At 47.1% G+C, this 25,000-nt stretch overlaps 1 protein-coding gene across 1 annotated transcript in view; it reads right to left on the bottom strand.

Annotated features, from left to right (window-relative positions):
* Positions 1-1,215: 1,215 nt before the first annotated feature.
* Positions 1,216-25,000, bottom strand: part of LOC132446769 (ras-related protein Rab-26-like) — a 35,689-nt gene continuing 11,904 nt past the window's right edge. The window contains exons 3-7 of the mRNA XM_060037223.1: positions 21,092-21,133; positions 19,329-19,395; positions 6,968-7,020; positions 1,620-1,624; positions 1,216-1,231 (exon numbers count right to left, since the gene is read on the bottom strand). Coding sequence (XP_059893206.1) covers positions 1,216-1,231; positions 1,620-1,624; positions 6,968-7,020; positions 19,329-19,395; positions 21,092-21,133 — 183 coding nt within the window. The remainder of the gene's footprint in view (positions 1,232-1,619; positions 1,625-6,967; positions 7,021-19,328; positions 19,396-21,091; positions 21,134-25,000) is intronic.

The raw sequence follows: 25,000 nt of genomic DNA, 5'->3' as shown, positions 1-25,000 counted from the left end.
TCCAGCCACGGAAATGTTCCATAAACGATTCCGTCCTTTCTGAAGTATTCCATTAAATCAATTAACACGGGAGCGCTTTAAAGCTCGTTTAGGGTGGAGGGGTCTTCAAGGTGGTCTGCCAATTGCCACTCGACGTGACATCACATGACACGTATTATACTGGGATGGAAATCAGCGGCATGAATTAAACTGGGGGGCGGGAACCACGTGCACCCTTTCTCCTCTGCCGGGGAATCACGTGCACTTCTTCCAGACCGCTGGCCGTTTCAGCGGTCACTTCAATCAGTGGGACCATCCCCGATTAAAATGGACGCTTCCAAACCGCCCATTCAGTGTGCACAGGCTGTGTGTGTGTGTGTGTGTGTGTGTGTGTGTGTGTGTGTGTGTGTGTGTGTGTGTGTGTGTGTGTGTGTCCCTTGCAGTGCTTCAAGTCAATCCTGTGCGTGTGTGACTCAGGATAGACTACATACAGAAGCACAGCAAGGGGGGCACGCACGCACTCACTCACTCACTGGCTCGCTCGCATACACGCAAGCATGCACACACACACACACACACACACACACACACACACACACACACACACACACACACTCATCACCCGTAAAAGCTGTGCTTTTACGTGCTACGAATGCTAATGTCACGGCGGCTGCACTTCCTATGTTGAAACGCTCATGTAAGTTGAAGCTGGACCCTTCACATATAAGGGTCCGCCGGAGACAGGACATGCATTAAACATGGAGGACTCTCCGAGCGGCGGGCGGCTGATGAGAAGGGATGAGCGGCAGCCGACGTACGTCGGGATGAAGACAGCGTGCATTAATACCGGGCCAGACACGACCGCCGACCAGCACGCCATCAAACGCAGAGCGGCGGTGTTGCGTGTCGCCGCTGGGGGCTTCATGAAGCCGTCTCTTCAGTTTCCATTATTCAGAGGTGAACCGTGTTAGGATGGGCTCAGACAGAGAACCCGGGGACCCGCAGTGTTGTGGCGCTAACGTATATTTCAGATGACTAAGCGTTCCTTTTTTGTGACTTTTTTTTTAACAAAAGGGAACCCAGCAGAAACCGAGCCTGGTGGATTAACCCGAGCCCCCGGTACTGTTTATGTGTACTGGGTCGCCTAGGGCGCCATCTACAAATATTTGTAGTTGCCAATTCCAAGCTAATTTATTTGTCATCTGCAAAATGAGCAGCGGGACTGTGGGGGAGGGGCTAGGTGTTGGAGGGGCTACACGTGGGAGGGGCTAGGAGTGTCAGAGTCTAGGTGAACTCTTACGCCTCGTGCCCACTACCTCCGTCCGTTGACTGATCCCCATTGACTTTGAACGGGGACGGACGCGCAATGCATTGTGTATGCGTCCATTCCGTTGGAGCCTTCGGCTCCGTCAAAAAGTTGAAAAACGTTCAACTTTTTCGGCAGCGACGGATCCGTCATCCAATCAGATCGCGTATGCAAATTTAAGCACTGTGACGCGACTCGGGCTCTGACGATACTGGAAAGCGGGAAAGCGGGTCATCTTGCCTCGCAACAAGCAGGAAGAAGCGGGAAGAACCCGGCGAAGCGATTTGATGGGCTGACGGATGCCTCCGCAAAGACTACTCCCCCATCCGTCAGCCACGCCTTCCCACGTCCGTTGACTGACGGTGCAGTGGGCACGAGGCGTTACGCAGCTTGCCCACTGCATCCGTCCGTCAACGGACGACGGAAGGAGTGTCTGATGGATGGGGGAGTGGTAATTGCGGACGGAGCCAGACGCAGCCAACATCTGATTGGCTGATGGATCCGTCGCAGCCTGAAAAGTTAACGCAAGAGATGGAGCCGACGGAACGGACGGACCCACAATGCATTTCGGGATCGCCCCATGCAAAGTCAATGAGACCTGTCGACGGACGAATGCAGTGGGCAAGGGGTGTTAAGGCCCATTCACACCCTACGGTAAATACGGATACGGACCGTTTCGTCCGGTCCCGGAGGTGTTCCGTCCGTCAATGGGTCCGTCGCCTCTGAGCTTACGAATCCAGAGTGATCCGGGAGAAACAAAGCAATACGACCGGAAATCGAGGCGGCAGTATAGAGTCAAAAGTCAGACCATTTGCGAAAATAGATAAGAGTAGTATAATATCTGATATGTATAAATATATTGTATTTAACGTTTTATATTTATATTATACTATATACCTGACCTTTTTATTTTATTGTTCCCCTGCTTTGGCAATGAGTTGTAACTGGTCATTTAACAACATTTTGAGCAGATAATCTGCGGGTTGGTGAGGGGTGTCACATACCACCGCCGCCTAGGGCTACACTTTTTGCAATTTTTTTGCTGATTACGGATGACACAAAGCAAAATCATCTCTACAGATGTCATGTTTGCGATTGTCGATGCCGTTAATTTGTGAAACGACAGTCACTGCCCTCTAGAGGATTTATTGCGTAACATCCATAACAACGCTGAAATCAGACGGAGGTATGAAGGGTAGTTCCGGAGGCAACGTTTGGGGCGACGGACGAATTTCGTCCAGATCCGGAGGTATGAATCGGCCTTAAAGCAGTGAGTGAGTCTTTTGTGGAAGCTGGTGAGTGACTTGTCTTAAACACGTGTTTAAGACAAGGGTTAGGGTCTGGTTAACCAACATCTAGGATAGGCTGGTAGAGAGAGGAAGGGGTTAACAGAGGGCTTCGTCCTCTGAGCAGAGCTCCAACAGACCACAGTTTGTGCACCAAGAGGCAGACGCTGTCATCCCGCCTCTGTCACCTTCCTTTGTGGCCGGGTAATATTTGTGTTGGGGGGTCTGAGAGACACTGAAAACGCACAAGGCAAGTAACACTTACAAAGGAGAAAATAACAACACAGTAGCTCAGGAGGTAGAGCGGGTTGGCTGGTAACCGCAAGGTTGCTAGTTCGATCCCCGGCTCCTCAGTGTCGTAGTGTCCCCGAGCAAGACGCCTGACCCTCCCTTCTCCCGAGGCGCTGACACCGCCTTCGGTGTGTGAATGTGTGGATGAATGGGGGATTTTTGGGCAATATTGTGATGCACTATATAAATGCAGTCCATTGTCCATTTACCATTTAGATAGTACCCTTAACATAATAATAATAATAATAATACATTTAATTTAGAGGCGCCTTTCAAGACACCCAAGGTCACCTTACAGAGCATATAGTCATCATTCAAAACTATGTAAAACAGACTAGGAATAAAAGGAAAACAGAGGTTAAACATGAAGAATAATAATAATTAATAACATTCAAAGACGCCTAAAGTGAAGTGGGGACCTCACTAACCACCACCAATATGTAGCACCCACTTGGGTGATGCACGGCAGCCAATCGGTGCCAGAACGCTCACTACACACCAGCTTGAGGTGGAGAGTTAGGGATGAGGTGGAGAGTGAGGGAAAAGAACATATTTAAACACTATCAACCATATTTAAACACTGTCGATCACATTTAAACAATATCGACCACATGTAAACACTATCGACCACATTTAAACACTATCGACCATATTTAAACACTATGGACCACATGTAAACCCTATCGACCACATGTAAACACTATCGCCCACATTTAAACACTATCACCCACATTTAAACACTATGGACCACACGTAAACCCTATCGACCACATTTAAACACTATCGCCCATTTAAACACTATCGCCCACATTTAAACACTATGGACCACATTTAAACACTATGGACCACATGTAAACCCTATCGACCACATGTAAACCCTATCGACCATATATAAACACTATCGACCACATTTAAATATGTAAACCCTATCGACCACAATTAAACACTATCGACCACAATTAAACACTATCGACCACATTTAAACATGTAAACCCTATCGCCCACATTTAAACACTATCGACCACATTTAAACACTATCGACCACATTTAAACACTCTCGCCCACATTTACACACTATCGACCACATCTAAACACTATCGACCACATGTAAACACTAGCGACCATATTTAAACACTATCGACCACATTTAAACATGTAAACCCTATCAACCACATTTAAACATGTAAACCCCTCTCGACCACATTTAAACCCTATCGACCACATTTAAACCCTATCGACCATATTCAAACACTATCGACCACATTTAAACTATCGACCATATTTAAACACTATCGACCACATTTAAACACTATCGACCATATTTAAATACTATCGACCACATTCAAACCCTATCGACCACATTTAAACCCTATCGACCACATTTAAACCCTATCAACCATATTTAAACACTATCGACCACATTCAAACACTATCGACCACATTAAAACACTATCGCCCACATTTAAACACTATAGACCATATTTAAACACTATCAACCATATTTAAACACTATCGACCACATTTAAACACTATCGACCACATTCAAACACTATCGACCATATTTAAACACTATCAACCATATTTACACGCTATCGACCACATTCAAACACTATCGACCACATTTAAACCCTATCGCCCACATTTAAACACTATCGACCACAGGGGGGGGACCATAACCTGAACATAACCTGAGGTTACTTAATGTGCTTGAGCCAATCTGTAGACTTTCCATTCTGAGGCATTTCTGCAAACGACCAAGGGTCAGGGACATGTTCCCCTCTGTGAGTGACTCACGCGTTCTTTGTGTGAGGAGGTGTTTTATGAAGCCAGAGTCCTTCAGCCGCTCACCAGCGTTGCTGAAGCCTTGGCTGGCAAGAGACGATGTAACCAACGCTATTCTAAAATCTCTCTTTTTCCAGCTCGCCTTCTCCAGGACGAATTAAAATTCACAGTCCAATTCAAAACATTTATTGAATTGCATTATGTGTTCACATCAAATACTAGTGTTGAGAAATCCTAAATTAATTATTACTTTTAAAATACAGCAAACAAATTGTCCAAGGTTACCCTAGACTGAAAACAAAGGATTTACCAAAAGTTCTGGATCTGTTTTGACATGGTGTTCGAGTCTTCATTCCGTCCACCACACACTCGGTGGGGGCTGAGCCCACTCTCCATGCATCCCCCCCCCAGCAGAGTCCTCCTGTACGCCACGTGGAGCGATGGAAAACACCTCGCCCCAATCTGGCATCCCCACCAGCTCCCCCCCCCCCCCCCCCCTCCCCTCCGCTATCAGTGGCCCATCCAGCACCCCACCACCCCCCCCCCCATCCTGTTCAGCACCCCCACTGCCTGCCAGCCGGGGACAGCCAGACACCAGTCATGCTGCGTCACACACACACACACCCCAGGTGCACCTGGAGAAAGACAGCCAGGCGGCAGACGGCTCCCTAATGCGCCCGACTTACATGGACACGCACGCACGCACACATGCACGCAACCACACACACACACACACAAGTGCGCCTGCAAAGACATATACACACACTCACTTACACATGCAAACGGACACACAGACATATATACACTCACACACACACGCTCAAAACAAGCCCAAATGCAAACACACTCAAATATTTACACACACACACACACACACACACACACACACACACACACACACACACACACACACACACACACACACACACACACACACACACACACACACACACACACACACACACACAGCCCCGTATAATGGTCCATGGAGTGTTAGAAATTGGCAGAATGGAGTTCAGTGGCAGCCCAGGGAGCGAGTTCCCAGCACCCCTGGGGGATGGCAGAGCGATGGTTCCATTTGGAGGTAAAACCAACACGCCCTCTAACAGCGGCTCCCGGTTGTCAGCTGTCACCACCATTAATTGTCTTCCTCTCCCTCCTCCTCATCCTCTTTGTCTTCTATCACGTGATCAGACTCTCAGAGACGTTTCTGTGATAGTCCTCTGATACTTTAAGGGACGACTTTAGTGTTTGATGGCGAGAGAGGTAGGCACGAGAGATGAAAGGAAAGAGACAGAAGGATATAGACAATATATGATATAAAGAGAGAGAGAGCGAGACCCTGGAGCAGACATACCGTAGAACTCTGTCAAATAATCGAACCTACAAAGGTTTTATAATTCTTCATTTTATCCGGCTTTCATCCAAAAAATCCAATATGCATCCCTCATACAGTGCATAAAGTATTTGCAGAATATGGCTCACCTGCAGAGTTAAGATGAGGTTTCAACCACCTGCATCTAGAGAGATGACTAACACAGCCCTAGTCTACCTCTGCTTGGGCTTCTGGCTCCATCATGGCTACTCACTGGATGATAGGTGGTTACCCAGTTGGCAAACAACACAACCTCTGCAGCTTAAATAAACAGCTTAACGCTATCCTGTTAATGTATCTAATGCCCACTGCATCTTATAACCGCTGAATCTAATAAACACTGCAACTCATAAACACTGCATCTAAAGGCCACTGCCTCTAAAGGCCACTGCATCTAATACCCACTGCATCTAAAGGCAGTGATTACAGACACTGCATAAGTACATTTCTGCTTCTGAACAGTCACTGCTTCTGAGTATATAGTCACTGCTTCTATACATATAGTCACTGCTTCTAAACATAGTCACTGCTTCTAAACATAGTCACTGCTTCTATACATATAGTCACTGCTTCTAAACATAGTCACTGCTTCTAAACATAGTCACTGCTTCGATACATATAGTCACTGCTTCTAAACATAGTCACTGCTTCTAAACATAGTCACTGCTTCTAAACATATAGTTACTGCTTCTAAACATATAGTTACTGCTTCTAAACATATAGTCACTGCTTCTACAGTTACTGCTTCTGATCATATAGTCACTGCTTCTAAATATATAGTCAGTGCATCTAAACATATAGTCGACCTCTGGTTCTTGGTCGTGTTGGGGAGCCACTGCAGAAGCAGTTCAAACTTCATTTGAGTTCAATGGCGCTCTTTGTATCTATTGGGCGACGGGGAGGATGAGACGGAGGAACGGAGAGCGAGTGCTGTAATCATTTCCTTACCCTGATGTTGTCAAAGGAGCCCTTGTTGGTGACGTCATAGAGGAGGAGGAGGGCTGTGGAGACGGGGATAAATATACACATCAGACAAAAGCACCGTTGGCATGAAACAGAAAACCAATCAAACACACCGGAACACCCTATTAATTCATTTTAATTGTAGACACCGTTGCCATACGAGGTGTTTGACAGTTATTAATTAAGCGAATACGTCTCGTTACGTAAGTGGCTGAGGAATGTTGTGCTAACAGAACGCTGAGATCAGAACCATCGCTGAGCTGCTGACGCTGCAGACGAACTACAGACCACGTCCATGACCCCTGGACCGGACTACAGACCACCTCTGGACCTCTGGACCGGACTACAGACCACCTCAGGACCGGACTACAGACCACCTCAGGACTGGACTACAGACCACGTCCTGAACCGGACTACAGACCACCTCTGGACCTCTGAACCGGACTACAGACCACCTCAGGACCGGACTACAGACCACCTCAGGACCGGACTACAGACCATGTCCTGAACCGGACTACAGACCAGCGCCAGTGGGTCATACCACCTCCTGACCCTCCCCACCTACAGGTGGGGTTCACCTCATGGGAGGGAACACCTGATCCCAGGGCCAGAAGCTGGCGTATCTTTCCTGTTACTCAACACAATCAATACTAGGAGGACAGCCAATCGCATCGCAGCGTCTGGCAGCCGTCGGGCCATTGTGCAGTGTGACCTCAGATATGAGGCCGGCCTCGTGTTGGAGGCAGAGCGACCCTGTTCGCTCCAGTGATTGGGTATTTAGAGCTAATCTCAGGAGTCGAATTGAATAGCGGTCTGGACGCCATTTTCTCCCTTTAAAATTTAACGGCCAGCAGCTACAACGAATGCCATTAGAAAGCAATTTACCCCCACCTCCTGGGAATAATACCTAATGTCGCCATCATGGGTGCATAATATTGTCATTAGCAGCACTCTCATATTTCTTGTTTCCCAGCAAGGCAGTTGCAATGGATTTATCAGAGAGAAACTTCGGCTTCCTCCCACTCCTTTTCGGACATAGACGCTACATTTATTTTAGAAATATTGTTTACGACACATAATTATTGTTGTGTCGTGTTACGTGTAGATGTGTATTTGTCTGATGTGTCTTGATGTGGCTTATGATACTTGTTTTTATTTTTTTAATAAAGACGAAATGAATGAAGGAAACTGAATCATGAAATAATAAAAATGAGGTTTCTCCAAATTAAGGACAGACCTCGTCAGCAGAAGTCGTACAAAAGGTTAGAAAATAAATTTGACCCGATATCAAAACATTTCTATGAAAGGAAAAGAACCGCCTGTCCACGTTGACCACTGAGTGAGACCACACACGGCCGAGCAACCTAAACCTCAGAGACGCTCTGCTGATCGATGATAAAGTTCAACATAAAGGTCATTGGCTTCGTCGAGGATTAAGTCCAGAGATAAAAACCCAGCCAACTCCCCCCTTTAACCTCAGTCTGACTGGCGGGTCCCAGTCTATTAAGGTGAGCTGTGCTCTCGTCAAACAGAGTGGGAGCGTTCAAACCAAGCCTACTGAAGAAAGAAGACTGCCGAAAGAATGTGGCTGTAGTCTATATCATGTCATATGGGTCCGTATATCATGACACACTATTGTGACACACAGTATGAAGAGTGGGTCTATATCATAATATGACATACGTGTCAATATCAAGTTCCATCCCTCCTCCCTTCCTAAACCTGCCCATCCCTCCTCCCTTCCTAAACCTGCCCATCCCTCCTCCCTTCCTAAACCCGCCCATCTCTCCTCCCTTCCTAAACACGCCCATACTTCCTGGCGTGAGATTGGTTGTAATCAGCATGTGGTGGCCAGCATCACTCTGAGAGATAACAGGCTGACAAACAAACAGGGACTATAGAATGGAGCCTGGGCGAGGGAGGGAGGAAGAGAGGGAGGAAGAGAGGAAGAGAGTGGGAGGAAGAGAGGAAGAGAGAGGGAGGAAGAGAGGGAGGAAGAGAGGAAGAGAGCGGGAGGAAGAGAGGGAGGAAGAGAGTGGGAGAAAGAGAGGAAGAGAGAGGAAGAGAGAGGGAGGAGGAGAGGAAGAGAGAGGGGGGAAGGGGGAACAGAGGGGGGGAGAGAGAGGACGGAGTAGAGAGAGGGGAAGTATCAAGAGAAAGAGAGCAAGAGAGTGATGGAGAAAGAAGAACAAGAAAAGGAGCCAGAGAGAGAGCCAGAGCCAGAGAGAGAGAGCGAGAGAAAAGTCAGTAAGGGAACAAGGAAGGACAAATGATACAACATTAGCTACGGTGGGGTGAAATCCTGAGAGAGAAAGTTACAGAAGGGCAGAGAAAAAGAGAGCTAGGGTCTTCAGGGAGGAAGAATAAACAACAACAGCCAGAGAGGGATTAAGCGACGAAGATATGGATTAAAGGATAATCATTAGGATATAAATAGGATGCAAAAATCATGTCCCCCAACCTTTGAGTTCAAAGTTATATGTAGAGTTAGAGTTTGTGTCTATAATCATAAACCAGCTGCCAACAGGGAGAGAGACATAGATGGATAGAGATGAAATAGAGAGAGAGTGATAAGTCCACTCAGGATAAGTCTCTTTCACACATAGCTGATAGTTTAGTATAGTCACTAGATAGACATAAGTCACAGCCTTCACGAATTTCAAGAATTTACCATTTGAATGGCCATCTAACCCGAAGAATTGAAACATAACTCAACGTAGTAAACTGCTTCATCTCCTAGGACCTCCTCCTGGGTGATCTGACAGGGTATTGATATGATATTGATATTCTAACGGTAACACCCAGAAATCATTGGCGTGCACAGTGTTGACGTGTGTCTGAATTCGCCATCAGCGACGACGCCGTTCTCTCGCTCGGAGGGGAAGCGTATGACGGCAGACGGTCGTCACCGTCTCCCCGACAACGGTTCTGCTCTCACGACTCGGGAATGTTACGAGGTCTGGAGCCATTCCTCGGAATATCGATCCCTGTTCCGATTCACACATTACCCTACGCAGTCAATGTTGTGGAACGTTGCAGGGAAAGACTGCATGTGTGAAAGGCCTGCCGATAGGAGCCTCCTCCAAGATAAATGGACTGCAATTATACCGTGCTTTTCTAACCAGTGGCCACTCAAAGCGCTTTACAATATTGCCTCACATTCACCCATTCATGCACACATTCACACGCCGACGGCAGTGCCAGGCAAGGCGAGAGCCGGCTCGTGAGGTTGAGGTGTCTTGCTCTGGGACACCTCGACGCTCAACTAGGAGGAGCCGGGAATCTAACTAGCAATGATCCGGTTGCCAGCCAACCTACTCTACCTCCTGAGCCACGTGGTGTCTCTGATTAAGGTTGGAGAGATAATAATAATAATACTAATAAATGAAATTTATATTGCGCTTAATATGGTACTCTAAGACGCTTTACATATTGCCCTATCTAAACTATGTAACAGACATATATTAAGACAGACTAGGATTAAAAGAAAAACAGAGGTTAAACATGAAGAATAAGGTGGGAGTTAGGTGGGGAAGGCTAGTGTAAAAAGGTATGTTTTGAGTGCAGATTTGAAAGAAGAGAGGGTTGGAGAGACTTTGATGTGGGAGGGGAGTGAATTCCAAAGGGTGGGGGCAGCAACTGAGAAGGCCCGATCACCCCAAGTCTGGCGCTTAGTCCGGGGGACTTGTAGCAGGCTGGCAGAGATGGACCTGAGGAATCGGGAAGGGGCGTGGTGATGGAGGAGGTCGGCAAGGTAGGGGGGGTGGGGGGGGGGGCTAGGCTGTTAAGGGCCTTGTAGGTGATGAGTAAGATTTTGAAGTTGATTCGGTGTTTAATTGGAAGCCAATGGAGTTCACGGAGGACAGGTGTGATGTGTTCTCTGGAGCGGGTACCAGTGAGGAGGCGTGCAGCTGAGTTCTGGACACATTAAAGTTTATTGAGGACTTTGGTGGCGGTGCCGTAGAGAAGACCATCGCAGTAGTCGAGCCTGGATGAAATGAAAGCATGGATGAGTGTCTCAGCAGCGGTAGTTGACAGGTTGGGGCGGAGGCGGGCGATGTTTCGGAGGTGGAAAAAGGCAGTTTTGGTAATATGGTTAACATGGGGGAGGAAGGAGAGAGTGGGGTCCAGGAAACTCCAAGGTTACGGATTTTGGTGGAGGGGGTGATGGTGGAGCCGTCAATGTTAAGGGGGAAGTTCTGAGCGGAGTGAGTGAGGGTGTCAGGACCAATGATGAGGATTTCGGATTTGTTGGAGTTGAGTTTGAGGAAGCTGTTTTGCATCCAGGTCTTGATGTCGGTCAAACAATGATATGAGATGAGATGAAGAGCAAAGAAGACTAGGGAGCGCATAAGATAGAGTAAGACAAATGCTATTTAGGTGAATGGTAGAGAGAGGTTTCAAAATGACCGCCACGTGAGTCGAGGACAAGTTTTGAACCAAACACATGACAGTGAATTGAAAACAAGTGGAAAAAGTAATTTAAACAATTTGATCAAGGGGGTCGGAAAACCCACAAGTACCCCAAGAGTACAAAATAAATAGTCAAAGGAAAGAATTCTAAAGAATAATATATTAAAATAAAGGAAGTGAAGGCATCAACATGATCCAACTCACAGAAATGCATGCAGACAGATCCCATCTCTGGCCTTGAAGGTCTGGCTTCTTTCTCATTACTCAACTTCCATAGAAGAAAGTCTTGCTTTCTGTTGCACATGACAGCCCGCGGGTGTTGCCAAGGGAGAGAGAAGGGGAGAGAATAAGAAAGAGGGAAAGAGAAAGGGCGAAGGAGAGAGGGCAAGAGAGGGAGAGAGGGTGGGGGAGAGATAGACAGCAGGACCAAGAGAGAAATCGAGAGAAGAGAGATGAAGAGAGATGAAGAGAGAACAGAGAAGAGAGAAGAGAGAGAGAGAGAGAGAGAGAGAGAGACAGAGAGAGAGTATGTCAAGGGGAGTGAAGGGGGTTTGAGGAATCGATGTAGATCATCTTTCAGACGATTATTTGTGTCAATAAATGTCTACCCTGCACACACACACACACACACACACACACACACACACACACACACACACACACACACACACACACACACACACACAAGCTTAAAGGTGCCATATTCCTTAAACCAATTACTGAGCGACAGCTCAGACCTGAGTCATTTGAAAAGCTCATTAATGTTGTTACAGAAACACACAAAAACACACACACATCATCACACAAACACACTATCAGACAAACACACACACATCTTCAATTAGTGTCACTTTTCAAAAATGCCACAAAAGCCTGCCAGGGACAAAGCGCGATTGACATCTGTGTGTGTGTCCCTGTATGTGTGTGTGTGTGTGTGTGTCGCTGTATGTGTATTTGTATGTGTGTGCGTGCATGCGGGCGTGCGTGTGTGTGTCCCCTGTGAAGATGGAGGCCATGAGAAGGTGTGGTTCCTGCAGAGGCCTCTCCTCTCCTAACCCACTTCATCATCAGAGCCCAGCGGTGAGAGGGCTCGTCACGGCCTCGTCTCCTCGCCGAGACCACCTGGTGCTTCCTGACTCAGCCCTGGCTCAAACCAACCAGGCCCTGACCCAGTAGGGCCTCAGTGGGGAGGGTGGGTTCAGTGCTGCTGCTCATGAACGTCATTACAAATGCTGTTCATTTCATGAACCGTAGATCCGTGGTAGACATGAATATTTAGAAACCCCCAGAGCATCTTTGAGTTCCTCCTCGCCAAGTGTTTGTATGCAAGAGGCAAATGTGTGTGTGAACGGTTTTGTGTGTGTGTGTACGGTTTGTTTCTCTGTGTTTGTGTGTGAGCTCCAGATAGGTGGGTGATGGATCGCACCGCTCAAGGCTGTGTTAACACTAACACATTGTCCTCATTACTTCTCTCCCACTGTCATTTTCCTCCTCGTCCATCCTTACCTCCCGTCAGAACCTCGCACTCCCTCCCCTTCAAGCCCTCCTTTTACATTACTCCTTCTCGTCGACTCTCTGCAACGTACCTCCTCATCTCGTTCCTCTTTCGTTATTCTGTTACACAAGCCTGCTCCCTGTCTGTCCGTCTCTCAGTGCCCATCATCTTCTCCACACCTGCATTCACACTTCAAACGACAATTTAATTCTCTCCCTCCCTCAATCTCTCCCACCCTGTCTAAATCTCCTTGTGGGTCTCTTTCCCCCATCCCTCCCGCCCTACTTCTCTCTCTCCCCCTCTCTCCCCCTCTCTCCCCCTTCACGTGTCCCCGTCCCTATCAGAATACCCCCCGACTGCGACTCAGGGAACAGAAATTCAGTGACTGAGAGAGATAGAGAGAGAAAGAGAGAGAGAGAGAGAGAGACAGAGGGAAGGGAGACAGACATACAGATAGACAGTCCGAGAGACAGACATACAGACAGACAGACAGAGACAGAGATAGAGAGCCAGACATACAGCCAGAGACAAAGAGACAGAGAGACAGAGAGATGTCTGTAAGAGAATAAGGAAAGAAAAATATGATATTAGCTACGGTAGCATGAAATCCCAGGAGAAGTTACAATCAGGAAGGGCAAAAAAGACATAGAAGGAATAGCAGATGAAAGACGTTGTGCGAGTGTTGGATGCTGGGCGGTGGGATGGGATGCTTGTTAAGGAAGGGGGTGTGGGGGGGGTTACGCTGTCTGGTTATAGGAAGGCCGGACACAGACTGATTAGGGCAGAGACACACACGCACGCAAGCGAGCACACACATACAACGGAGATTCACACAGACAAACATTAGGGAAACGGTTGATCAGACGCAGTGCCCCAGCTCAAATCACCAACGTGCACAGTCACATCACCACCGTGCGCGCTCAAATCACCACCGTGCACGCTCACATCGGCACCATGCACAAGTGCATCAGCACCGTGCACGCTCACCACAACACTGTGCACGCGCACATCAACACTGTGCACGCCCACGACGTCAACACTGTGCACGCCTACGTAGAACACATCAAACACCATGCCCGCCAACCATCAACACTGTGCACGATCACATCACCACTCAAGCCCACATCAAAATAGTGAGCATGTTCACCAAACACACACATTACACTTTGGTCAGCAGCTAGACATTAGTCACAACACATTTCAGAATAGAAACATCGCTGAACGTAGAAAAACTGCTACTAGAACCTCCTCCAGGGGGATCTGACAGACACGATTATCAAAGGAAACACACTTTGGGGTTTTCCTATGGATAGAAACAATGAATCACTGAAGCCTTTAACAATCATTCTCAGTCATACTTTTTCTCCCCAGAACCCGAGAGATCAGAGCTCAGTGCTTGGTTTGACTAAAGCCGTTACACACACCCGGTCCAAGACTCCGAAAGGTATGGATACTCAAAGGGCTTGCATACAGCATTTTCCATTCTGTTTTCTTTAATCCCTTTTCATTGAAGGGTCCGATGATGAATTCTTGACTTACACTCTGAGCTCATGAGACTCCTGTAATCACAAGGAGTCGAAGGCCTATTGGGCTGTAAAGTGCACCCCTCGCTCTGCATGAAAGCCCACAAATCCTAACCGTGCTCTTACTTTGTAATCCCGCCGTGCGTTCTTAGGCCGTGTCTTTTTTTTGCAGAAAAGCTGAAAGGATTTCTTTCACTTCTCGCTCCCGTCTTTAAGTCATGCAGCCTTGGCCCGGACTTTAGCTGGGAAGTTATTTTTCTTGTTCTTTCTTCTGCTTTAATTAGATTTATTCCTTCAACTTTCTGCTATCTCGCCCCCCCCCCCCCCCCCCTCTTGAAGTGTCCACTGTGATTGGATGACAGCGGGTCAGAGGACCATAAAGAGGCCTTCCGTTGGTGGGGCACCAGTGTCTCCCACAGACCGCACCGACCTCAAAACACAAACTAGCTCCCTCGTGTCAGGTAATATAACGTCCTGTTCTCCTACGAGTAGCGTAATCACCAGATGGAGGTAAAATGAGTCTCCTGCTGAACACAGAGGCGCAGAGATGTCACCCTGAAGACGCATCTTTCACTGTAATTACTACAGGGAGAGAGAAGATTAAGACAAATGAGTCAATCAAACTCCACGCATTCGATTAAATTGCCCCTGTGCCAGTGAGCCCTCCCTCCATCGTCCATCAGATCAGTACCAGGAGCATCACCCATGTACACTCATTCTTCTTCCATTCAGTCTAAACACACCCACATCCAGCTGTAAAGGGTATGAAGATGATGATTGGATCTGTGTTTACCAGTGGATGCATCTTACAACACTTCTATTGGCTATTCACCTATTTACACGATCTCAGTTTCCAACCAGGTCCATGGAAGACTTTTTAATGCCACTTAGAACTCAATTTAATACAGATTTCCCAGGCCCAACGGTTGTAGGTAAATTAAAGTCCTCCAAATGGAACTGCGTTATAAACATTTATGGGAAACGTGCCTAATAAAATATAAACAACATCAGCTAATGTTACTGTGAAACATCACAGGGACGGGCTGCCCAGGGAACAGACTGACCCAGGATCAGCTCACATTATGATGAAACATCCACAGGGAGCAGACTGACTCAGGATCAGCCAATGTCATGGAGAACCATCCACAGAGAAGGATCAAAACTTTGCAATGCCTTTATATGACTTGAGTTCAAGGCTTAGTACCTCTGTGGGTTCCCGGGTATTGAACCATTTAGCACTTTTGTCCAAAGTGCGTCAGACTCCTTTCACACAACCTTCCCCGGTAAATTGCCGGGACAACCTTTCGGGCGCCACCAGCGATTACCTCTATTCACACGAGGCTGCGTTCTGGAACATTTCCGCCTGCGCCTTGTCACAAATGTCACAGCAAGGCCGTGACAGACGGGCCAGGGGACGGCCCATCAGGCTGGGGAACGAGACCCCCGGGGGGGGGGGGGGGGGGGGGTCAGCCGCCATGAAGCGAGGCGGGGGAGGCTCGCTTATTCTGGATCCGTCCAGTTTCGCCCACTCTTCAAAAAAAATCGGCTTTTCTCCCGACAAAAGAAGCTGTACTGATAATGCTAATAATCGGATCACCACGGAAGCATACGCAAAGATATCGTGCCGCGGGTTCGAATACCTCACCAGCCGAGTCTTGTGATCGGTTCGCCCGCCCCGCGTTATGAGCGCCCCACGTCAGAACGACGTACCCCTTTACGGGAATCTCCCAGCAAAATCTGTCCGACATTTAAACATTAGGTCGATTTTTTCATAGTCTTGTCTGTAATAATGAGAGAGTAACTCATGCAGCAGCAGAAGAACCTCCGAATAAGAGTTCAGTGTCAGCTGAACACGTCCGACATCCACCAAACAGGACTCACTTCTCCTCTTCAACAGAAGAGCCTCCTAATAAGAGTCCAGTGTCAGCTGAACACGTCCCGAAGGCCTCCGTTCTCCTCCTGCGCGGTACCGCTCCGTAGCACTGTGTTCGTCTCCTCCGGTCGGACATCCTGCTCCGAGCGCGATCCATAACTCAACGGACAACAACGGGCCGGCATGGCGTTGGAGACGCGCTGACAGGCCGCAGCAGCACCCCCGGTGAAGGATGGCGCCCGGGACAGGACAGGAAGTGTGTGAGTGTGTGCATCCTCCCCCCCCCCCCCCGGCTGCCTGTCAGTTTGACCAAGCTTTATTTGAAAGCCTCCCGCGGTCGAGGGGGTGGATGCCGGGCGGAGGGGGGGAGGCTTGTTAACGAAGGGGGTGGGGGGGGGGGGGGGGTAGGGGGAGGAGGGTGGGTGTTACGGACTGATTAGGGCACTGACAGGTACGCGCACACACACCAGAGATTTACATGGACGCAACTGAACACACAAAGGAGCACGCACGCACGCACAAGCTCACACACGCACAAGCTCACACACACACACACACACACACACACACACACACACACACACACACACACACACACACACACACACACACACACACACACACACACACACACACACACACACACACACACACACACACACACAGGTAAGGCTGTGGTTGTAATCCAGAACCAGCAAACACCCTAACCCCCCCCATGATCCTGCCCTCCCTTCCATTTAAACGCGTCTGCTAAGATGTGTTTATTAAAAGGCACTGGAGAGAAGATGTACTTAATGCACCAGAGACGGACAGCGTGAGAAATGTCTCTCAGCGCTTCATTCTGTGTACGGCTGCGTTTGAATCGCTGCACTGTGCTCTTTAGCGGAGCTAAGCCCTTCCCTATTTTCCAAGATGGGCAGCGTTCAACCCTCAGCCACAGCAGCAGCAGGGCCGTCTGTTCTGCAGAAGGACTGAGGCTGAAGCAGAGACCAGGTCACGCTATGGCCGGAGTTTAGTTTAGTTAGTTTAGTTTTTATTTGTGCAAATAAACAAGATTAAAAAAGGCAAGAAGATTTGCATGGACATACATAGATGCACGGGTGGGACAAAAGAAACCCCGAAGGGCTTATTAAGGATGTCCACCTGACATTAAAATACAATAAGGTAAAGAAAATAAAGTAAAAGAAAAGAAAAGACAAACAAAAGTAAAATTATAGAGATAAAACAACTACAAAGTCATTTTACAAAAATGAGAATACATTTGAGTAAAAGTAAAAAAGGAAAGTAAAGATATAACTAACAAGCAAAAAGACAATACAGCATACATTCAGTTTATCATATTATCATAGGCTTTTAAAATTAGGTACATTTTAAGATATTTTTTGAAAGTAGCTAAAGATGAGTGTTTACGTAGAGTAGCTGGAAAACTGTTCCAAACGACTGGACCTCTGTCCCTAATAGAAAACTGCCCCAGATTTGTTCTGAAAAATTGCCGGTGAAGGCGATCTACAGATCTGGTCTGATGACTATGGATCTGTGACCTGGTTATAAAAAAACTGTTAAAAGAAGAAGGAAGTAAATTATTGAAAAACTGGAAAACAAAAGTGCCGATCTGAAGAGTATTCACATCATATATGCTTAGCAACTCCAGATTCCGAAATAATGGAGCACTATGAGCGTCCCAACTGGAGTTGGTTACAGATCTAACAATTTTTTTCTGTAACAGAAAAATCGAATTTAGACTGGTTTTGTATGTACTAGCCCATACTATATTACCATAGGATATAAAGGGATAAATAAGGCAGTAATATAAATCCATACAAATTTTCCTTGACAGCACGTGTCTTACTCGTCTAATAACCCCAATGTTTCTAGCCAATTTATTGGACACCTGTGATATGTGTTTTTTCCAATTGAGCTTATGGTCAATAAAAACCCCAAGGAACTTAACATTGGAAACATTAGGAAGTGCATTGTTCGCCATAAAAATTGGCTGGATAGGATCGGATAGAATAATATTTTTAGGCTTAAATATCATATAAGCACACTTCTCTACATTAAGGGATAATTTGTTGAATTTGAACCAGTTATCCAGCCGATCGAGTACGCTATTCATTCGATCTATCAACTTGTGTTCATCTTTATCGGTAATGAAAATATTTGTGTCATCGGCATACAAAATAAAAAGAGCTTCATCAGATATTAAATGCAAATCATTAATATAAATAAGGAATAAAAGAGGTCCAAGTATGGAACCTTGAGGAACTCCACACTGTAGATGACTGTGAGTCGAGTTAGCTCCATTCCATACTACATACTGTTTCCTGTTGAAAACAGTATGTAGTACGTCTCACATGGTGACACTGTGTTTGAGTTTAGACCAACTCCCATCAGCCCTGCTACACAGGGGGCTCAGCAGAGAGCATGAGCGACCAGAACACAACAGGTATGCACACACACACACACACACACACACACACAGTAAAAAATAATAACTAACAAACACACTCGCACACAAACCCACGCGCACACAAATACACACACACAGGGCCAGAAAGACATTACATAAACAAATGAAAGCCAGCCCAGTGGCCCACTGGCAGTTGAAAAATGCAGGCTGCCATTAAGGTGAGATTGGACTACGCAGCTGATATGACTGCCACCAGGAGGGGGGGCGTGTGTGTGTGTGTGTGTGTGTGTGTGTGTGTGTGTGTGTGTGTGTGTGTGTGTGTGTGTGTGTGTGTGTGTGTGTGTGTGTGTGTGTGTGTGTGTGTGTGTGTGTGTGTGTGTGTGTGTGTGTGTGTGTGTGTGTGTGTGTACATATCTGGTGCGGCCCGAATGCTGACTGGTGATAGCAGTTTGCCTCAGGCCAACCCGAGTGACAGAATGCTCACTTGTGAGTAACACACACACACACACACACACACACACACACACACACACACACACACACACACACACACACACACACACACACACACACACACACACACACACACACACACACACACACACACACACACACACACACAGGCCTCTTACCGTGGGCGTCGCGGTAGTAAGCGTGTGTGACGCTGCGGAATCGCTCCTGTCCAGCTGTGTCCCAAATCTGAGGAAGAAGAGATCATCATCATCATCATCATCATCATCATCATCATCACCATCATCATCATCATCATCATCATCATCATCATCAGCGTCACCTGGCCTGAATGGAAAGACTTTACAAACTGTAGACACAGAGAAATGTGTTTGGTTACAGGATTTAAATAATTTGCCACAGGGTAGAATTGGTAACACTTTTCCAATTAGGGTACGTTAATTAGACAACAATATAGCATTAGCATTGTGGCTGGTGGGAACATTAATAGCTTAGTCAACATGAACACCATTAGTAAATTATGGACCATCAGGTCCATAACTAAATTAACTTAAGTTAATTCAGAAGTAAGCATGAACTAACAGTTAATTAACAGTTAGTACATGCTTACTTCTGTTTAGGGTTGATTAATGTTCCCATATTGTAAAGGGTTATCATTTAAACATCATAAGACAAAGCAGATGAACTGAGTTTGTTAGAGTGAGAATGACTCAAAACAAACGTTAATTTCAGGGTTTATTTCTACAACTTTTCTCCTCAGTTGAAATGCATTCTGGGCCGTGAGCAACTATCAGGCCGACTGCACCCCCTGTGTGAACACGCACTTGGGGGGGGGTGTGGGGGGGGGCCTGGGGACAGCCTATCACCAGTACTGGTCTGGACCAGCACAGTCCATCAGCGCCTGCCACCCGGTCACCGGAGATAACGGAGAGCGCAAGATCGGGATTTACATTCTCTTTACAACACTGACAATCTCAGAAAAAGAGAGAGAGAGAGAGAGAGAGAGAGAGAGAGAGAGAGAGAGAGAGAGGATTTATTGTTTCGCTAACTATATTATTAAAACCATTTGAGCAGAACAGAAATCAAATAAGAGAATGGACCAGATAGTATCACACAGAGACCGAAGAGATAAATGCGGTGCAGAGAGAGAGAGAGGTAATGGAAAGAGAGAGAGGATAATCACTTTTGTCAAGGCATGTCACAAACACCCACGGGTGTATTAGAGGAGCATTCATCGTGAAACAATAAGAGGGAACAACAAAAGATGTTGACGGAGTGGGCTGCGTCGAGACACCATGGAGGGAGGAGGCCTTCCTGCCTGGAAAGGGAGATAAACCAGCGGTGTGCGTACGTGTCTGCGTGTGTACGTGCTTGTGTGTGAGAAGGATAGGGATAGAGAGAGCAGCGTTAACATCAAAGGGGAAAGGCATCTCTCTCTCTCTCTCTCTCTCTCTCTCTCTCTCTCTCTCTCTCTCTCTCTCTCTCTCTCTCTCTTCTCGCTCTCTCTCCTCTCTCTCTCTCTCTCTCTCTCTCTCTCCTCTCTCTCCCTCTCCTCTCTCTCTCTCTCTCTCTCTCTCTCTCTCTCTCTCTCTCTCCTCTCTCTCTCTCTCTCTCTCTCCTTGTGGGGAGGGCGCTATGATTTCCTACAGGGCCCTAGCCGGTCCGAGCAGCGCTGGGCTAATTGACTGATGGAGATTAATCAGGAGGGGCTCGTTACATTCCAGCTCGTCTGACTCTCTGTCACTTGCTGCCGATGATGACTTGTGGAGATCAACATCGTCTGGGAAACGCAATGATCCTCCCTCGACCCCATGTACGCACTTATTGTATGTTGTGCGTCCTGGCACTTATAGACTTATTGTATGCAGCCCTATGTTATACAGTTATTGATGTGACAAAAAGGATGAGATGCTGATTTTCTTACCTGGAGCTTGACTTTGATCGTGTCGATATTCAGGACTTTATTCTAGAAAAACAGAAAAGAAAAACAAGAGGTCACAACCGAGGTCAACACGGAAGAGGAGGAGAATACGCGAAGGAAAACATCCAGGGTTTCCCAAAGCATTTTACAGCTTAGGCGGAAGCCTGAACAACACACGCCTGCCACTTTAGCTACCATGTCCAAAAATAAAAAAAGATACGATTTTTTATTTTTTATTTAGTAATTTTAATATTTAGAAGTTCAAAACAAAACTAAAGTATTTACTAAATGATCACAAAAAAAGATCAACAGTTTTTTCTTATAATCATTTAGAAAATTCTTTAGATTAGAATATTTTAAAAGTCACAATTGCACAAATTCGTTGTGTTTAGCACTTTATTTATTTTCAGATATTTGTATCCCCCCCCCCCCCCCCCTCCCCGGTCTGACAGCAGACCCCACCACCTTAACGAACAAATGTTATGCGGGAAACCGCGACACCTGACCCTGTGCCTCTATAAACCGACTGAACGCTAAACGCTCTGAAACACCGTTGCCTCTTGTTAGTCATTTATAAATACATCTCACCCTCAGAAGTACTTAAATGCTCATACTTTGGCTGCTCTGTGAGGTAAGACACTTGACTGTTCTCACATTCCCGCTCTTGAACTATTCTACACTGCGTTTCTATGCGGTACGTGCGCTTTTTCTGTTCTATTCTATTGTATTCTTACATAATAACAAATAAAGACATGCAGCGGGGTCTGCCTTCGTGTATCAGCACAGAGGGTTGAGTTTTGAGTCTAATACTCTGAGGACGTTGTCGTCAACACAACATACAATACACGACCTAGTGGTAAACACACCCACTAGGACACACGCGCAGAAACACACCATACAATACACACCCGAGTGGTGAACACACACACTAGGACACACGCACTTAAACACACACACATTCAGTTATAATTTCAAAGTGGAGTTGAGAGTTGCGTCACCTAACTGCGCACACACACACACACACCACACACACACACACACACACACACACACACACACACACACACACACACACACACACACACACAATTACTAGGTGTGGTTTTCCATTAACTTTGCATTGGGAGCCAGATGGTGGAGTCGACGACTGGAGAGATTAGGAGGAGAAGATGCAGGCTCCTGACCTGGACCTCCTCCCCAAAGACTCCTGCTCATAAAAGAGAGAGGGAGAAGGAGAGACAATCCTCCCCAAAGACTCCTGCTTATAAAGAGAGAGAGGGAGAAGGAGAGACCTCCTCCTCAAAGACTCCTGCTCATAACGAGAGAGAGGGAGAAGGAGGGACCTCCTCCCCAAAGACTCCTGCTCATAAAGAGAGAGGGAGAAGGAGAGACCTCCTCCTCAAGGACTCCTGCTCATAAAGAGAGAGGGAGAAGGAGAGACCTCCTCCTCAAGGACTCCTGCTTATAAAGAGAGAGAGGGAGAAGGAGAGACCTCCTCCTCAAAGACTCCTGCTCATAAAGAGAGAGAGGGAGAAGGAGAGACCTTCTCCTCAAAGACTCCTGCTCATAAAGAGAGAGAGGGAGAAGGAGAGACCTCCTCCCCAAAGACTCCTGCTCATAAAGAGAGAGAGGGAGAAGGAGAGACCTTCTCCTCAAAGACTCATGCTCATAAAGAGAGAGGGAGAAGGAGAGACCCGAGCCTTCTCCTCAAGGAGGAGGAGGGACAGAGTTGTATCTTATTGTATATTTTTTGCTGTGGCAATGGACATTTATTTTCCATGCCAGTAAAACCATAGGATCTTTAATCCGAGACAGAGACACAGAGATCAGAGAAAGAGACAGAGGGAGATACAGAGAGAGAGGCAGAGCGAGAGACAGAGACAAAGACAGAGACAGAGACAGAGACAGAGAGAGACAGAGAGAGACAGAGAGAGAGAGAGAGACAGTGTAACAGAGAGAGGGATAAAATGGGACAGAAAAAGAGGGAGAGAGAGACAGAGAGAGAGAGACAAAGAAAAAGAGAGAGAGAGAGCAAGAGAGAGAGAGCAAGAGAGAGACAGGCCGAGAGACAGGCGAGAGCGACCAGAACTCAAACGGTCATAAATACATTGATATGAGCTCTGACCTTGACCCCACTGGCATTGCAGATATATAGATGAGGTCTGCCGAATGACTAAATATAATGTAAATGTATCAGGGAACAGCACCAATTAAGATATGGGGCAAAGCACGGGTCGAAGGTTATCTTGGGCTGAGAGTCGTCTCTCTCCACAGGGCAAAGGTCAATGCTAGGTCAGAGGTCATGAGGGGAAGAGCCACTGAGCAGAAACAATTACCTCCCTGGATAAAAAAAACTTTTGAAGAAAGACATCAAAGATAAAGAACAGGTACTAGTTTGTCTCCTTGAGACGCTCTGTGGGAACAGAAATCCCATCAAAGCTTTCAGGATGACACAAGACCGACCGTGATAAGAAGCATGGCACTGGCTGTTTCTTAACAGATTCCAGTGTTGAACTCGGTCGACTAATCAAAGAAAAGTTAGACTTAATGCCGTTTGTGTGGCTGGGCTGGTGGCCAGTAGGTAGAAGGTTGTGTGTTCAGCAGTGATACATTGATTGACGTTATGATTGCTTCGTCAGTGGTGGATGAAAAGTGCATCTTTCTTCGAGGGTGTTCTGTTGGCAGCCCCAGAGACGCAACGCAGTGAACGACCTCGTTCCGTTTGCCAGGTCAGAGATCAGAACAAATGGACGTCAGTGGGACCTCTGAGAGCGACGGGGGTGGTAAGGCGTCCTGGTGTCGAGAGAGAAAAGATGGAAAATAAGTATTTTCAAGATGGAAATTGAGTCAACGCTGGATACCAGGTAGGGGAAATGTAGCAGTCGGAGGCGAAGGCAGTGGTTTCAACAGCATACAAATAAGTAAATACATTCCCATATTGGTGTGAGCTTACGTGCGTGTCAGCTGCTCCTGCACACAACACAACCGTAAACTCTCTAATACCCTCTCCAGCCGTCAGTCGCGTGCGCCACACACACGGCCGCACGCACAACTGCACACAGGTACAACGGCGCGCACGCACACACACCACACACACACACACACACACACACACACACACACACACACACACACACACACACACACACACACACACACACACACACACACACACACACACACACACACACACACACACACACACACACACACACACACACAGATCCTGGTCTTTATGAACCCCTCAGACTGAGGTGGCTCATTTCATTTCCATAATAAGCCCTACCTTATTCCTGATGCATTCCATCCATATTGCACGCTGGGATGTTTCTGGTCCACCCAGCGAACACATTGGACTCGGCTGAATCTCATCGGCAGCCATCTACCCCGCGGACATTAGTGCATTCACCAGAAATACACTGCAGTATGGCCGGGAATACTTCCAGCTGTATTCAGTACCCAGGGATACATTCAACCATCTGAAAGCCTGCGGATGTCTGCGTCGCTGGGATTCAGTGTACTGGTCTTGTGGTTCGGAGGTTTGAATCCTAATTGAACGGTACTGGTTTGGAAGGAACCACAAACTCTGCAGTATCGCTACAGGTGCCCTTGAGCAAGATTCTTTAGCCCCAGATGCTCACATAGAGTAAATACATAATCCCTGTGAGTCTCGTTGGATGAAAATGGCCATGGTGGCTCAGGAGGTTGAGCGGGTTGACCTGTAGCTGGAAGGTTGCTGGTTCGATCCCCGGCTCTTCCCAGCTGAGTGTCGAAGTGTCCCTGAGCAAGACAACTAACCCTAAGTGCTCCTGATGAGGTGGTGGTCGCCTTGCATGGTTGACTGGTTGACTTTTAGGCAATAATTATTGGGAATAAAAAGTGCAGCAAAAGCCAGTGTCTGAAAGGTGATTA

This window comes from Gadus macrocephalus, chromosome 18 (assembly GCF_031168955.1).
Source record: "Gadus macrocephalus chromosome 18, ASM3116895v1".
Classification (NCBI taxonomy): domain Eukaryota; kingdom Metazoa; phylum Chordata; class Actinopteri; order Gadiformes; family Gadidae; genus Gadus; species Gadus macrocephalus.
Note: the sequence above shows the minus strand (reverse complement) of the source record. Positions and strands in the feature narration are given on the sequence as shown.